The 18,468-nt window shown below is 42.4% G+C and overlaps 1 protein-coding gene across 1 annotated transcript in view; it reads right to left on the bottom strand.

The window, feature by feature from the left end:
- Positions 1-461: 461 nt before the first annotated feature.
- Positions 462-18,468, bottom strand: part of LOC144822247 (claudin-4-like) — a 321,452-nt gene continuing 303,445 nt past the window's right edge. Inside the window, exon 2 of the mRNA XM_078679513.1 lies at positions 462-1,260. Within this exon, the coding sequence (XP_078535639.1) occupies positions 593-1,237 (645 nt within the window). The 5' untranslated portion in view covers positions 1,238-1,260 and the 3' untranslated portion in view covers positions 462-592. The remainder of the gene's footprint in view (positions 1,261-18,468) is intronic.

Raw genomic sequence — 18,468 nt, 5'->3', positions numbered from 1 at the left:
GCACACCACGCCTGCTCTAGCACGCCCCAAGAAGATGTCGAGAGGCGAGGCTCCAGCCTGCCCACTCACCCTGTGGAGTTGCACAATGTGGGTTTGCAGGAAACGAGAACAAAACTGCAAGGAGCATCATAGGATCAAATACCATGGTCCTGAAGTGGTAATCATCACAGACCCTGGAATCAACTGCTTTGATTTTTGTGGCCTGTGATCTGTTCTTGTCCTTTGCCCACAATGGGGTCATGTGGTGGAGTAATTAACCATGTGTGTCCAGTTTAAGCCGCAGACAATCCTAAAAGCTCCTGGTGTAAGGTGGCATGTGTGATGGGTAGGCCTGGTTTTGATAGATAATGTGTGCATTAAGAATGTTCTCCTATGCACCATCTTCACCTGAACTTTGAACCAATGAGGATTGGGCCTGCTAAGAAAGGGGCAGTTGGCCATTAATGGTGGGGTGGAGAGCGCGGTCAGCTGCTGGCGCTATGTTAGTTCTGTTGCAAGAATTCCAAGTAAGCAATTGCCATTGCGATAAGCGGGTCCATGTCGCAATCAATGTCTGTGGTTGACTTCATGGGGTCTAGTTGGCATCTTGTGGTCACACATAGTTCTTCAGAGCGTAGCTCGTTGTGGTAGAGGGCTTCCCGGCTTTGTATGACACGGGGTAAGACTTGCCCTCTTTGGGAGGACATGAGCAGCAGAGCAGGGCACCTCCAAAGAAGAACAGGCCAGAAGCTAGCCACCCTATGTATAAGGAGCCCCCCAGCTCTCGCTTCAAGGCATCGGGGACCAGAGGGTTGTAGAAGTCTCGGATGATGTTGTTGGCTGACCATGACACCGGGATGAGGACCAGTACCCCTGCCAGGATGAAGATGCTGCCAGCAGCAATGGAGATTTTGGCTTTGGTGCTCTCTTCATCGACACATTTGGTGCACTCTGCGCCGACAATGGAGACCAGGAGCGCCAGGAAGGCCACCGCGATGGAGACCACCACCAGCGCTCTGGCCGCCTGGAGGTCTGAGGCGAGCTCCAGGAGGGAGTCGTAGATTTTGCATTGCATCTCTCCTGTCGTCTCATACACACAGTTCATCCACAGGCCCTCCCAGAAGACCTGGGCTGTGATGATGTTGGAGCCGATGAAGGCGGTGACCCTCCACATGGGCAGCGCGCAGGTCAGGACGGTGAAGACGAGGCCCAACACGCCGAAGGCCAGTCCGGCGATCTGCAGGGCCTTCACCACCATGTTGTGGGATTATCTCTGAATGCCTGAGGAGTGGAAGAAACAACGGGTAAGTGTTAAAGCATGTGTAATTTGTTTTAATTGTACATATTTTTTAAAAGTATTTGTACTAAAAAGGCATACGTCATAGAGTTTAATGACATTGTTGTTTGGTCGATGTGAATTCAATTTATAGAACAAAAAAGAACCATTGACAATGACAATATGATGGTTTTTGCATGTGCAACTAAAGAGACATGGAACAGCCCGGCACACCTTGTCACAAATCACAGCACAAAAGCAGCATGCGCAGGCAGTTGGGGCAGGCGGACTGATTGACAGATCAATAAGAGAGTGAGGTGTCAACCCGAGATAATCTCCGCTGATGCTTTCAAGTGACTGTGGACATCTGAAGACAGGCCTGCAAGGAACCGCAGCCTCCTGCTCTACTTTCATGCTGGCAAAGTGCCAGTAATGCAACCCCTGACCTTCAAAGAGACTGGGACTGCAAAACTAACAAGCATTGGCAACGCCAACAGGTTTGACGTTTATATGGCCTTGCACATGCCATACAAATGTCAGACCTAGAAAAAAGCATCTGCAAACATGGATGCTACCAAAAAAAAGCATTGACAAAGTCATTAGGCCTGCCTTTTTATGTGCTAAGATATGTAAAAAGAGGGGTTTTATTAAAAAAAAATTGGAGCAGTAGGGACTCATCAGTTTATTGATTGCTGAACGGAACTGTACTGGTAGGGTGTGTTTGAAAGGATATAGTAACCCCCAGGAGTCTCTACAAAATTGTGACTGACTACTCTTGGAGGTCAGACCTTGTTGTGTTTATAATTGTATAATTGATGGAGTGGGGGTGGTCTGATTTCCTTATCCCCCCTTTACTCCTATTGTTGATGTGATGTAAAAAGAGGGGACAAATAGCTACAAAATGTTTGCTACCTGTATAGAATTGATGTGGGAGATAAATAATTGAGTGTGACAAACAGTGTGATACTTGAAGGTACGTTTCTGATGTAAAACAGTTCTTCATGTATTCCACTGAAGCATTTCCAAGAGGGTGGAATGACACCAACCAGCTATTAGCATGGGGTGAGAGGAAACATACTCCTCTGGGTGGAGCCAAATTCCTGTCTCTGTGTATTTTATTTTAAAGAACTGGTAAGAATAAGTCTTGCACACAGCTGCACCATTGAGCCAGACCTAAAAAGTGATGACTTTGTTTCTGTCGCGTCCATTTTCAGACATGTCTTGCATTTTTTTTTCCATTTTTTTCTCGCTGATAGGGGCTAATCTGTAGAAATTCCTTCCCCCCTCAATCTCCACTCTGGATACTCACTCCTTTTTTCGTAAGACCTTGAAGACCTGGCTCTTCATCTGCCCTTATCTTTAAGCCCTCGAAATCTTAGACATCTTTTACTCTGATCCCTTTTCCGCAGCGCCTTGATGCCCTTGGGCTAAGTTCAAGCTCTATAAAATGTATATTCATTTCCATGAAAGCTCCATTGAAGACGGACTGAACACCGGAATAAAGTCTTTGTTTATTCCTGCACCACAGTGTAGCTTTCCTGAAGTACTTACATTTGAACAGACCATTGTGAACGGCTGACAGGCAGAAACCACACACAATCATACTTTAACTTCTCTAGAAGAGATCAACAAGTGATCCGTGATCTAGCCAATGAGCACATCATTACCATAACCAGCAGACAAAGGCGGCACCATCGTTGTAATATGTACATAAAAGTACTGACCAGAGGGCTTGAGACCCTAGATATTGACGCTCATTATCGAAATATAGAAAAAGGCAACTTCAGGGCTCTCTCAAGAAGATGGTGAGCACTGCGTTAGTCTGTGCATGGTTCACTAAACGGGAAGCCACATTTTACAAACTGAACCCCAAAACTCCGTACTTTTAAATCATTCTTAAGATACACAGCTAACAACTTCTGTCCCCCGGTGGACTCATTGTCTCTGGCATGGGTCGGTTCTAGAACTCTTATAAAAATGTACAGACTGGTTCCAATGACTATAGTAATCATGATGTCATCTTACTTGAAGAATACGAAAGACATACTATGCCTGCTAGACAGTTTTAGAGTTTGACCCCATGACACATATGCTTATGGGCTTAGATAAAGAGTCCCCATTTACTTATATACCACAGGAAGATCATCTAAGAACTATTAAACTTCTGCAATCCTAGTTTACAGAACACATAATCCCGACCATGGAATGTACCATTCTAGCATTAAAGATCATTTTCAAAATTGAAGACCAACTATTCTTCCGGAACAAGAGAATTCCCCTGGGTGGTAGCTTTGCCCAAGTATATGCATGATTTTGGAGTCAGACATATCTACTACTCAAGTGACCCCTCTTATAAACAGTTTCAATTATTGAAATGCTATGTTGCTGATATTTTCATCATCTGGCAGGGAAGTGAGGAGAGCAGTCCTACTTCTCTTACCTGGTTAAATAATTGTTATCCACACCTCAGGTTCACTGGACAACATAGCAACAAGACCTATTTCCTTAGACATCTTGATCTATTTGTTAATTGGTGGGCACGCCACGGATGTTTAGAAGAAACCTATAGACAGAACTCTTTACTACAATTTAACCGCTATCACCTTAAGGCATTAACAGAATACCTACCTCTAAGATTATTCTTACGTCAATGTAGAAAATGCTAGGATGTACACACTTTTACGGAACATGCAGGTATACTCTCAAACCACTTACAACAATACTCTTATCCTGCACAAGTGATAAAGAGGGCTAAGAAGAGTGCAAGGAACAATAATCGTCAAGCTCTCTTAGAATCCCATCCTAAACATCCCAAAGAGAGATTAGTGTGTGTCAGCATATATTCCAGTTTCTAGAACACCCTTAAGAAACTAATTTAAAACCTTGGCATATGCGTTTGCTTAACACTAGCACATTATCTTCACAGAAACATCTAATTGTGTTCAAACGTAACCAGAACCTGAAGGATATCCTAGTACACACCAGCATCGAAAAAAAAGCAACTATTATCCAAAACCCATTGTGGGGTTTACATAAGGTGATAAGACATTACCCTTGTGCTTCTTCAGCAGTGTGCAAACTGACTGATAACATTTGTTATTTTCTCTACAGATGAAAAATAAAATCCAGAAACACGTGTCTAGAGATGAACAGCACTACCTGCACCAATTTTGGTAAAATACTACTACTAATATTCAAGTAAGCGCTAATTGTAAATTGTATTCACCATAATGCACCAGGGTGAATTCTGCTGGAACGTGAGGCAGTGTGCTCCCATCCCCCTTCTGCAAACTGACTAAACTATGGAATCAAATAAATTCGGACTTTTAACCTCTATGGGAATTAGACTTTTTAACAACAACAGCAAAGGTGTAATCTATTTCATTACTTGCCCATCGCAAAAAAAAAAATATAGGTATGACTTGAAGAATTAGATAAGGTTCCAAGATCATAGGAGCAATATAAGATGCAAGCGTTCCACCACTAAAGTGACAAACCAACACAGAGACTTAGAGTACGAATTAAGGTGAACCATAATTGACAAGCACAATTTCAATGACCACCCGAAAGATACATACAATTTCCTCCTCATGAGGAAACAACTATGGATATTTAGACCACATGTTGATGCCTCTGGATTAAATGATGATAGACCATGGATGCCCCTTTCCCAGGCAAGTTGAGTGACTTTCAAATATGAGGCGAGTTGATGATAGTCACACATATGTGAACAGTTAACATTTATATACATAGGGATACTGAACATCTGAAGTGACTGGCATCAATGACATCACTGGTTACTCGACCCAAGCAGAAGTGTTACACATCAATTTATCTAATAATGACATCTCACAGGTAATCAGTGCACGGATATATCACATAGCTTTTCGACACTAGACTTACGTCTGTATGTATGGTCAGTCATTTCACCATTCAAAGAATATCAGCACCATCATTAGTTTTGTAGCCTCTGCTGTACATTCATGCTTTTCTACAGAATAACATATTGTGTGCTGCATACTTGTGAGTCTATTAGCACCCTACATGTAGAAATCACACCTACACCACAGAATAATGTACTGACTGCTGTGCCTATTCAGCTGACCAACACCACATCCACAGTCACTACGATTCCCAAGCTTCATAAAGGGTTTATGGCAATGTTATACCATGATGTTCTGCTTCATGACATCATCACATTTGGTGGCGCATGCATGACCTGACTCGGCACACCGGCCACTTTTTATTAAATTTAATGCTGTCGTCTTCTCTGTTGGATGAATGATCATTTGGTGGGTACACCGTTAAAAGAGGTAAGCGGTACAGACCGCACATTCAACCCCACCTAAGCAGGATGGCATGGTGTTGGTTACTTTTTTAAGGTTATAGACTGCAATAAATCCCACAGCAACATGGGGCTAATGTGTATATAACGTATGCATATTGTAAATCTGATCCCTTTTGTACATTAAGCTATTGTTGTGACAAAAATGTTGGGCTAAAAGCATGTGTGCACAACACTAGAGTGATATTTTAATTGAACATTTTAGTGCATTATCATTTACAGGTTATCCGTTTATGTCCTATATTTATCCCTCTATGCAGTGAACCTGACACCCACCATGAAGATAAGATGCTAAATTCAAGCAAGATGGGTAATATTGTTTGTACAAAGGATGTGTTCACCGATTAACCTGCACTGTGTTTCACAGGAGTGTTTCCAACATATATATTGTGCTTTTAACTATTGTCACTTCAAGATATGACTCATGGTAATCTCTTTCAATTTACTTCCTGCTATGTGTTCCCAACCATCTCTCCTCCACATTCTCTGCAAAGTCAGTCAGCACCGCACCTCACCGCTAGCGGTGCCATAAAAGACGCCTCACAAACATGTGCCTTCTAATGCCACGACTCCTCTCAATATCCCCGGGATGACAGGCAATGTGCATGTATTAGCAGATATTTATTGGGCAGCACAAAAACATACAGAATCGTTTGGGCAGTAAACTGTTTTTGTCAGTGTAGTATGCGCCATTTTGCTAGTATTGTTTATATGTGCATGAGCGCATGGGACACAGTAAACATAATAGGCATAAATGTCACAAACTCATGAGTAAAGTGCATTAATGTTCCACAAATTTAAATAATTGGCAACACATTATGTTTGACAATAATGTGAATAATCGGTTAAAACAAAACAATGTACTGTTTCAATCACAGTACTCACACCTATAACTTGTCCCGGCTCTGGTAAATGATCCAAATAATATCGTCAACAGGTACACAAGTTATACAACACTCCCAGCTGTCACGTCCCAGTGGGCTGTGAAATAAATGTTGTTGCCTAAACACAATGTAGAGTGCAACAAATAATGAATAATGAAAAGGATGTTGTTGCTCAAGGGAGAAAGTGTTAGAAGGAAAAAGGGGAGAAGCGTGAAAAGAAAGTGTCCTGTGTCTCGTTTGTCCCAATATCAATGTTGCCATGTGCAAGAGTGCTTTTGACCTAATTACAGGCATTAGGTATGCAACGTGAGTAAATTTAATATATGTGTAAACCCGTCTGCATATAATAAATGCATATAATCCAAGGGGTTATCGTGAGCTCTCTTCACTCAGATCGTACTTGCTGCAAATTTCCAGCATAAGTGGGCTAGCCAATAAGGCACACATATGTGTATCATAAATCAAAATGATAATATACAAAACAACACCCTAAGGCATCCTAAATATAAAGCATATGGTCTGCCTGTTTGCTAATAGCATGAAAATATCACAATAGTCTACTTATCCTTTGACATGCAGCCTTTGAGGCTCAGCTAAAGTTCTCATAAATTACTTAAGACCTGCCCCAGATATTATTAGTTCCTTCACATCCACTGGAATCACATTACTCCAGAGTAATATCGGAAATAAAACATATAAACAAAATAATTAAAACCAAGCAAAACAGCTTTCCCAACCAGAAAAACAACAGAAAGCAGGCTACTATGTATCTACGAATAAATAATTTCAAAATGTTCCCTCATAACTGAGGACTAGACAGTTCACAAATGTACATACAATTCCTCATCGCAGTTCAAACCCATTGGTTCTTAGCTGTCTAGCGCTAGTATGTGCCTCGACTCCAGTATCCTCAAATCTTTTCTCTATTTCCCCCTCTTGCCTGCTTGGGATACCATCTATAACACTGTACATGAGTTCTTTCTCACCTCCCCTCCCCCTTGTGTAGAGCGTGGAAGTGCCTTGCTAGAGGGTATGTGGTGTCAAGGTTTTTGATGGGCTTCAAATGCTGAATAATTCTTCTGTGAACCTGAAGAGTGGTGCTTGTTGCATAGATTTTAGGACAAGTAAATTCCAAAATGTATACAGCAAATTCTCTTTTACATGTACAGTTTATCTTGCAGGTTCCTTTACCAAACATGTAGATTTCTGTCATGTTCTTCTCATTCTTACAGGCCTTGCATTTGGTACACTTTGTAAAGCCATCTGAAGGTCTCAACCATGGCTTCTTTTCTACCCTGATGTCACTCCTAACCAAAGTGTCTGGTATGGATCTTGCTTTTCTGAAAGTGACAAAGGGTTCCTAGAGAGATCTTCTCCAGTCAATGGATCACTTTTGAAGGGAGATGCCAGTGTTTTCTTCAGGCAGCTCTCACTGACAGGTGTGCAGTGTGATATGTGGTTATTGATCTGTGTGTGTTTTCCTTTTTTTGGTGATGTGTTTTCTCTACTGGCTGAAGAGAATATTCTTCCTTGGGTTTAGCTACCATGTTCTTGGTAGTCTCTAGAGTGGAGTTACCGCTGTGTCTGAATCTTTTTATCACATCTTTTTGTGTTTCCTTTAAACCATATCAAGTGCTGCAGATCCTATTAGCTCTCAGGAGCTTCCCATAAGGGATGCTTTCCATAAGTTGAGCGGGGTGAATACTACTGTCGTGCAAGATACTGCTTCCCCCACTGGGTTTTCTATACAACATAGTAGTTAATCTTTTGTCTTAAATCCGTAGTTTAACATCAAGAAATCCTGCTTCTGTACCACATATATTGGATTTGAATTTTGAATTCAAGTCATTGTTGTTGCACAAACATGTGGATCGATTCAGCATCATGTCTGCATATTACAAAACTGTCATCTACGAACCTTACCCTTGTGGTGATGGGATCACTCTATTTGTCTAGCGGGGATTGCTGAGCATCTGTTCCTCCCACCACCCCACGTGGAGGTTCACATAACTACTGATTTAAGACAGCAGAAAAACGATTGTGTTGTCTAGAAAACCCAGTATGGGAAACCGCATCTTCCACACCAGTAGTTTTCACCCCGCTCCACCTAAGGAAAGCATTCCCTATGGGGAGTTCCTCAGAGCTAAGAGGATCTGCAGCACTGGATATAGTTACAAGGAAACACAAAAAGATATGATAAACGATTTAACCTAGAATGTTCTTTTCAGCAGTAGAGAAAACATATCACCAAAAAGAATACACACAGATTCATAAGCACATATCACACTGCACACCTGTCAGTGAGATCTGCCTGGAGAAAACACTGGCATTCCCTCAGAAGTGATCCAGTGATAGGAGAAGATCTCTCTAGGAACCCTTTGATTACCTTCAAAAAAGGGGGATCAATGCAAGACACCTTCGTTAGGAGGGACATCCGCTAGAAACGAAGACATGATTGAGAATGTCAGATGGCTTTACAAAATGTATCAAATGCAAGGCCTGTAGCAGTGGAGAGAACATGACAGACCTATACAAGTTTGTTAAAGGAATGTACAAGATAAAGGGCCAAAGTACATATAAAAGCGATTTTGTTGAATACATTTCGAAATATACTTGCCTTAAAATATAATGTGGAGCGTACCACTTTTCAGGTTCACAAAAAACTTCTTCAGCATCTGAGGGCCATTAAAAATGTTGACACTACATACTCTGTATCAAGATACTTTCACGCTGTACACAGCGCATCCCTTTTCCCCAAGGGTTGATACGAATTTAGGACCAGTTGGAGGCTTTGATCAAGTATTCAAATGCATTATGCTTAATGCTAGGTCATTGGTCAAGCATAGTCTGGAATGTGCACGGCTTATAGAGGAAGAGGAGATCAAAATTGCCTTCATCACAGAGTCATGGACGGATAATTCCTCTGGCCCAGATATAGTGAAAGCTACCCCTCTGGGGTTTTTATGTTACACTTTAGACAGGCCTCATAAGAAAGGTGGAGGATTGGCTGTGATCTACCACGGTTTGATCAAGGCAGCTTTTCAGCCTATCACTATGGAGGCAAGTGAAGCCTTATTTTTTAATTTTAGTCTATCCCATCATCATACTTTGAAAGGAAGTTTACTGTATAGGCCACCAGGAGCCAGCAACTCCCTCTTAGCCTCACTGGGTAATATACTGGAAGAAGGTTTATGTACAGATGCCTATACAATTATGGGAGATTTTATTTTTTATTTAGATGCACTTATTGACCCGGACACTTTAGCCCTGAATGATGTGATGAATGGCGCCAACTGGGGGCAGTTGGTAACTGGGCCCACTCGTGCGGCAGGACATACCTTAGATGGTATTTTTTCTAACCACCCAGGTCTCAAGTTTATGGGACTACTGCGACTCGTTTTGTCGGATCATTTGTCGGATCATGCAGCCGTCTGATTCGAGTTGACACTAATGGGGCTGCGCATGAGGGGGCAATGCCCTAAAGGCCCTATAGCCACAAGAGCATGGAACAAAATAGAAGGGACAGCCTTGCAGGAGCTTCTAATTGCCAGGGCAGGTCAACTGCCAGTGGGAGTGGGTGGAGCCTCTATGGTTTATACAAATTGGCTGGAACAAGCCTGCAAGACATTAGCTCCAGTTGAGACTCTCCGCCCCAAAAGATCGCAACCCTCTGCGCCATGGTTTACGGAGGATTTGAGAAATCAAAAACTTGTGTGTAAATGGTTGGAGCAAAACTGGAGGACAGACTATAGAGATACTGAGAAAACACTGTATACGCTCAGTCTGCAAAATTACCCCCAAAAAATTTTGCAAAACAAAAGTAATTTTCTACCCGCATTGATTTAGCAAAGAATTCAGCAAAAGAAGTATTTAGAACTGTTTCTAATCTGGCTTCTCGGAGTACAGCCAGAGTTCAGCCTATTCGGGAACTTTGTGAAGACATTGCCAAGTTTTTCCTGACCAAAGTTGAGTCCATCTTTTGTGCTTTTAGCAGGTTGAACGTTGGGGGAATATATGCAACTGGGGAGGAACCAAAGTCAACAACAGTTCCCACTGCCACTTTTGAGAATTAATTTTTCACCAGTGTCCCTTGAATATATTCAAGAGCTCCTCACAGCAGCAAACTCAGGGTCACCTTATGACCCATGTCCAGTTGCAGGGGCCAAGTTGGCTCCGGGACCGATTGCGTCAGTGCTATTACCAATTTTTAATGGCATGTTTGTAACTAGGCAGTTTCCTTCATGTTGTAAACTAGCCTATATCTTGCCCCTATTAAAAAAAACAGTCCCTAAGGATCCAAACAATTTTTGCCCCATTTCTAGGCTTTTGCTCCCAGCGAAACTGACAGGAAAAAACCGGAATACACAACTTAGCGCCTTTCTAACAGACACAAGCTTTGGATTCTCCCCAATATGGCTTTAGAGAAGGCCATTGTACTGAGACTGCCCTCAACAAGGCCACAGATGAGATTAGGGGAGCTGTGGATCGGGGAGGCAAGGCAGCCCTGGTTTTGCTGGATCTGTCCGCCTCTTTTGATACGGTCCATCATGACATTTTGATGGACTGTCTAAAGGCATGCATGCGTCTAAAGGCACAAACATGGTGACAATCACATAGAGATGCTGCAACATGCACCTCCTAAGATCCTTTTTATCAGGCAGAAGACAAATTGTTGCACTTGGAGATCATCAGTTAAAACCTTTTGCACTGCCCTGTGGGGTTCCACAGGGATCTTCCCTTAGCCCCACGCTTTTTAACATGTATGTTTCCTCCCTGGCGCCTATTGTTAGGGCATTTTGATTTGGCCTGACCTCATATGTGGATGACACCCAAATTGTGATGTCTCTGCTACACGGTGATGAGGCAGGTATAGGCAATCGATTCCAAGACTGTGTGTTATCAGTGGGGAGTTGGATGGCAGAGAACTGCCTAAAACTCAATACTGGTAAAACTGAGGTTATATTGTTTGGCAACAACATTAACTTCTGGACTCCAAATTGGTGGACAGATTCGATGGGTTCTCTCCCCTCGGCCACTAACAAGGTCAAAAACCTGGGTGTGATAATGGGCGATAGTCTTACCTTTAGTCATCAGGTTAATTCAGTGGTGTCTAAAACCTTTTATGTGATCAAAACTATCAGGAAAATATTGCAGTTCCTGCCCTCGAGCAGCCGGCAAACAGTAGTCGCGACTCTCATAATGTCGAGATTGGACTACTGTAACAGCCTGTACCTCAATGTTCAACAAATGCTCCTGAATAAACTTCAAATACTGCAGAATGCAGCAGCCAGACTGCTTCTGGGCACACCTCGGTTTGCGCCTATTGCCAAGGAAATAAATAAACTGAATTGGCTTCCGGTAAGGAACCGAGTTCTCTTCAAAGCCCTTTGTCTGGGGTTTAAGGTGCTGCAGGGTTCAAGACTTGACTTTTTAAAACAGCATTTCCACTGGTATACACCGGAAAGACCACTTTTTATTAGGGGCCAGTGTGGTCTCAGTGCCACGCATAAAAAAAAGTTTGATGGGGAGGCAGAAGTTTTACATACGGTGCAGCCAAAGCCTGGAACGAACTGCTGTTTCACTTAAAACATATCACAAACCTCCTAGCTTTCAGGAAAAGCCTAAAGACCTGGCTCTTTGCCCAATAAACTTCTTCCATCTTTTGCCACAGGAGATGTAACTAGCGCCAGGATACCTCCGGGTAAGAGCTGTGCGGTATAAATTTCATTAACATTATTAACGCGGGACTTCTGGTCTATTGTTATAGATCTAGATCCCAACTCCGGTCGACTGAACCGTTGATACCTGTCATGGAGTAAAAGGCAATCCACTACTAGGTCAATCAGTTAATGACTTACACCACTCTAAAGAACCACTTAAGCTTAAAAAAGTTTAAAAGTTTATTACAAAGCCAAACTTAACTGAAGATACAAACATCTCAATATAAGGTTCAAAAGATATACGGGTATCAATACAAACATAAATTTTCTAAATGCTCTTAGTCGGCAGAAGAATATTACCAAAACCAATTCAAAAATCATCAAAGTTGCAAGAATAGACACAAGCTGTAGCTTATGAGTCATTTACAGAAAGGAAGAAAATCAGATTAGACTGTCCCTACACTAGACTAAGTGACATCCCTACTTAGCAAGATTTTAACCTATAAAGGTGTCAGCAGTGGCGTCTTCCAAAGAAGATCACACACTTCCCTTAGTCTTTGTTGCAAAAACGATGTCTCGCAGTACCCTATCTGCCTACCCATCCGCTCTCTTAGGTTCCTCAGACCATCTGCCTTAACTCCACCCAGGGGTGCTGTCCCTAATACAAAATCACATTTACAATGGAAACGCCCTTTAGAGACGCCCCTCACGTGGTGTTGGTTCTGGTATTTTCCATGCTGATACTCCTCTGGGGCCATCATTAGCGTTGACCTTGCTTCCCAGGCTCCTCTCCGGCAGGACGGTACCCCCCAGGAAATTCCTGAAGCCTCCTCCAGGCCTGTGCTGGCTCTCTTGAACAAAAGTCTATTCATCACTCTCTTGATTAGAACCTCCTCGCACCTGCAAACAGACACTTGTACTGTGGGCCTCAAATTCCGGACTCCACCGTATCTTCTAAGTCGTAAACCATCAAACAGGCTCCACAAATTGTGCCTAACACGACCTTTCTCTAACGAGCACATACAGATTAAAAGAAACGACTTTGTCTATTCAGGCCTATTAGGATTACATGAACAGGCCTGTACACTCTGCAAACCTTTAATTTCTTAGTTTAAACAGTATTCTAACTTATTACACACAATGATTATATGAAACGTCTATAAAACATATATTTCAGTTCTATGATCAGTAATACCTTGAATTATAACAACATCAAAATCCATCATCGTATAAGAGTGTAACAGCATCTTGTACTCTATGTGAACTGCCATGTGGCCTACACATTTCTACGTTTAGCAGAATTACATTTTCCCCTACAACAGCCACATAACATGGGATTTCAACATCATTCTAACATCTCTACAAACATCTACATTAGTTCTTCACACTTGATATAAGTATTCTATTTTCAATTAAACACTCTTATATATTTTCTCTCTATAAATTCGACACTCTTATATAATGTTTACTAAACTAATACAACGTGCTTGTAAATATGGTGCACTTCTATATTTTTCTTGATTTGTGCTCTCTCAGTCCCCCCTTTGATGACTTTTAGTAGTCATCACCATCACGACACCATCCCTGAGGTATGGACTGAGTCAAACTGAAGTCGTTGCAGTACCCCCTCGTTTCATCATCTCTAGAGCCTTCAGACTCCTGTACTGATTATCCTGCATCCCAGTCAATCTCCTCTCCTGCTCTCTCATGGATCTCTGCAACCGGTTTGATCTATACCATTGGTACAGCCGCACCAATCCCCACAAAGTGATTATACAAATCACTATGATGATAGGTTTCAGTATGTACCAAATGAAACTCTTTCCTAAGTTGGCAAACCAACCTCCAACTTTACCCATTCCTTGACCTACTTTCTCCCACACTGTTACCTTTGTCAAATCCTCAATCTCATGATGTATTTCAGTAATGTTCCGAAAGTACTTTTCTAAAGGTTTTGAATTGTCTGGAATGTAAGTGCAACATTCCTGGACCTTCAAAGCCTTACAGACTCCTCCCTCTTTGGCTAACAGAACATCTAGAGCAAGTCGGTTCTGAAGAACCATTGCCCTTATCGATTGCATCTCTCCCTCCACCAGCATTAATGATCTAGCAGTACTGGCGGACAACCTATCTACAACTGTTGCCAATCTTCTAATCTTGACATCATTTAGTGCTATCCCTAAAATAGGAAACATAGCACCAAAGACGTCTCCAACTACCTCCTCACTGCTTACATCCCTTCTTCCTCTAGCTTGAGTTCCTCCCTCTATAATTTCCAAATCCTTAGCATGGTATATTTTGGGGAAGACAATTGCCAAATAACATGATCCATACCAATTATCTGGTAGTTTCACGTATGCATTTCTTCCACAGACAAAATATACATTTGGGATCACCTGCATTTTCTTCAAGAAGTCTTTCGAATAATATTCTAATTGGAAAGCATGTTCACAACTTACTTTTCCCACAAACACATTCACGTAAAAAGTTTCACCCCTATGTATACACAGTTTCCCCTTTTTCTCTCGGTCTAAAGCTATTGGACCATTGCTACCCTTTCTTTGGTGTCTGCTCTGACTCCTGTCGTGCGCCGCCCTAATCCATGCATTAAGGGCCTCAAACTGTGTTGGTCTAGGCAAAGGTCTCAATGAGGACATAACTGCTTTCAGTTGATGCAACACTTCTAGTCTAAACGTTCCGTATTTCGGAAAGGTCAGTTCCTCATTCCCTTCTGTAATCTTACTCCAAGTACCAAGCCACAGTATAGTATGCAACCCAACATTCGTTGCCATATAGTGAGCTGGTGTACCCTCCGGCGGTGCCTCTTCCCCGTAATAGGATTCTCTTCTTTTTCTCTTAAAAATCCCTCTCAAACATTTAAAACACTTCATGTTCAAAATCTACAAAATTTCTATTTTCTCCGCGTTCGTTTACTTCCTGATGACAATCCACCAATCCCAGCGCGGTTTTCGCTAACTGGCCTATCACAGCGCGGCTTTTCGCTGACGTCACACCACCTGGCCTATCTCAGCATGGCTTCACACCAACCGGCCTATCTCAGCGCGGCTCTCGCTGACGTCACTCGTCTCAGCGCGGCTTCACACCGACCGGCCTATCACAGCGCGGCTCTCGCTGACGTCACTCGCCCCCCTTTCACAGCAGTTCCCCTCCTTTCTCCGCTCGTCTCCCGGTCATGCATGCGTCCCATTCATACTCTGAAAAATTATTACTTCCGACCAAGCGATCACTTTCCTTGACTGTACGTCCACAGTCTAACTGTAATTGTCACCTTAACTGACGAAGTGTCTTTCCGTTGGTCCAGACAATCGCCTTCTCTGATAGGTTACTTGCACACGGTAACTTTCGACCTGCGTCCGTTACCCACACACTCACTCTTGCTTTCCCCCTATCTCGGTCCTGCGGGCGATCAATGGTACCTCATGACCCCCTTTTCTCTGGTCGACAACTACTCTGGATGTTCGATACACCCGAACCACTTAAGCTCTTCCCCGAACTTAAGATTTTCACCAGTTCACCGGTTCCCCCGTTTCCCAGGTTACCAGTTTACCAGTCTGCCAGGTTGCGCGCGCTCACAACCCTCTCTCATTCACACTACAGGCATTCAACTCCGCATGACATTACAATACAGATACAACACAAAACACCGCAATCTGTCCACGCCTGACCCTTGTTATACTCACTCTCGTCCGATACTGCTGCTTTTCTCTCGCGCCGTCAGCACCCTCTTCGGCAGGCCACCTCTCGATCTCTAGGGACCTTGGGGTAAACTTAACCTAGTCTAGATCACCTTCCTCAAGAAGGTAACCATCCTCACTCTGCTACCAACTGTTAACGCGGGACTTCTGGTCTATTGTTATAGATCTAGATCCCAACTCCGGTCGACTGAACCGTTGATACCTGTCATGGAGTAAAAGGCAATCCACTACTAGGTCAATCAGTTAATGACTTACACCACTCTGAAGAACCACTTAAGCTTAAAAAAGTTTAAAAGTTTATTACAAAGCCAAACTTAACTGAAGATACAAACATCTCAATATAAGGTTCAAAAGATATACGGGTATCAATACAAACATACATTTTCTAAATGCGCTTAGTCGGCAGAAGAATATTACCAAAACCAATTCAAAAATCATCAAAGTTGCAAGAATAGACACAAGCTGTAGCTTATGAGTCATTTACAGAAAGATAGAAAATCAGATTAGACTGTCCCTACACTAGACTAAGTGACATCCCTACTTAGCAAGATTTTAACCTAAAAAGGTGTCAGCAGTGGCGTCTTCCAAAGAAGATCACACACTTCCCTTAGTCTTTGTTGCAAAAACGATGTCTCGCAGTTCCCTATCTGCCTACCCATCCGCTCTCTTAGGTTCCTCAGACCATCTGCCTTAACTCCACCCAGGGGTGCTGTCCCTAATACAAAATCACATTTCCAATGGAAACGCCCTTTAGAGACGCCCCTCACGTGGTGTTGGTTCTGGTATTTTCCATGCTGATACTCCTCTGGGGCCATCATTAGCGTTGACCTTGCTTCCCAGGCTCCTCTCCGGTAGGACGGTACCCCCCAGGAAATTCCTGAAGCCTCCTCCAGGCCTGTGCCTGGCTCTCTTGAACAAAAGTCTATTCATCACTCTCTTGATTAGAACCTCCTCGCACCTGCAAACAGACACTTGTACTGTGGGCCTCAAATTCCGGACTCCACCGTATCTTCTAAGTCGTAAACCATCGAACAGGCTCCACAAATTGTGCCTAACACGACCTTTCTCTAACGAGCACATACAGATCAAAAGAAACAACTTTGTCTATTCAGGCCTATTAGGATTACATGAACAGGCATGTACACTCTGCAAACCTTTAATTTCTTAGTTTAAACAGTATTCTAACTTATTACACACAATGATTATATGAAACGTCTATAAGACATATATTTCAGTTCTATGATCAGTAATACCTTGAATTATAACAACATCAAAATCCATCATCGTGTAAGAGTGTAACAGCATCTTGTACTCTATGTGAACTGCCATGTGGCCTACACATTTCTACGTTTAGCAGAATTACATTTTCCCCTACAACAGCCACATAACATGGGATTTCAACATCATTCTAACATCTCTACAAACATCTACATTAGTTCTTCACACTTGATATAAGTATTCTATTTTCAATTAAACACTCATATATTTTCTCTCTATAAATTCGACACTCTTATATAATGTTTACTAAACTAATACAACGTGCTTTTAAATATGGTGCACTTCTATATTTTTCTTGATTTGTGCTCTCTCAACATTAACACAGGGAGGGTTGAGAAGGAACTCAAGTGAAGTATTATAGATGGTATTCCCAAGGAGGCAAGAAGGGGGTAGTAGAGAAAAGAAATTGAGGATACTGAAGTCAAGGAACATACTAGCCCCACTTAGCAATGAACCAATGGGTTTTAACAGCTACGAGGAATTGTATGTACATTTGTGAACTGTTTAGTCCTCAGCTAAGAGGGTACGTTTTGAAATTATTTATTCGTAGATACAAAGTAGCCTGCTTTCTGTTGTTTTACTGCTTGGGAAAGCTGTTTTACTTGTTTTTATTTCTTTTGTTTATATGTTTTATTTCTGATATTACTCGGAAGTAATGTGATTCCTGTGGTTGTGAAGGAGCTAAGAATATCTGGGGCAGACCTTAAAGCACTTATGATAACTTAAGCTCAGCCTCAGAGGCTGCATGTCTAAGCATAAGTAGCCTAATATGATATTTTCATTCTATTAGCAAACAGGCAGAACATATGCTTTATATTTAGGATGCCTTGGGGTGTTGTATTGTATTTTAACATTTTGATTTATGATACACTTATGTGTGGCTAGCCCACTTGGGCTGGAACCTTGCAGCAAGTACTCACTGAGTGAAGAGAGCTCACAATCTCTCCTTGGATTATATGCATTTATTACAAGCCGACAGGCCCATATAGATGATATATGTTATATTTACTCACACTGCATATCTAATGCTTGTAATTAGAAGGAGTTCTGTAAGTGTTGAAAGCACTATTGCACATGGCAACATTGGGTTTTGGACACCAGGCATGTTCTTTTCATGTTGCTCCACTTTTTCCCTTCTCCTTCAATCACTCATTTGTAGAGCGCACTACTCACCCATGAGGGTCTCAAGGCACTGGGGTGGGGGGGTACTGCTGCTGCTCGAATAGCCAGATCTTGAGATGTCTCCTGAAGGTCAGCAAGTCCTGTGTCTGCCGCAGCTGGACGGGGAGGGTGTTCCATGTCTTGGCGGCAAGGTGGGAGAATGATCTAC

This window comes from Lissotriton helveticus, chromosome 3_1 (assembly GCF_964261635.1).
Source record: "Lissotriton helveticus chromosome 3_1, aLisHel1.1, whole genome shotgun sequence".
In the NCBI taxonomy this organism is placed as follows: domain Eukaryota; kingdom Metazoa; phylum Chordata; class Amphibia; order Caudata; family Salamandridae; genus Lissotriton; species Lissotriton helveticus.
The sequence above is the reverse complement of the archived record's forward strand: the minus strand, read 5'-3'. Positions and strand labels throughout refer to the sequence as shown.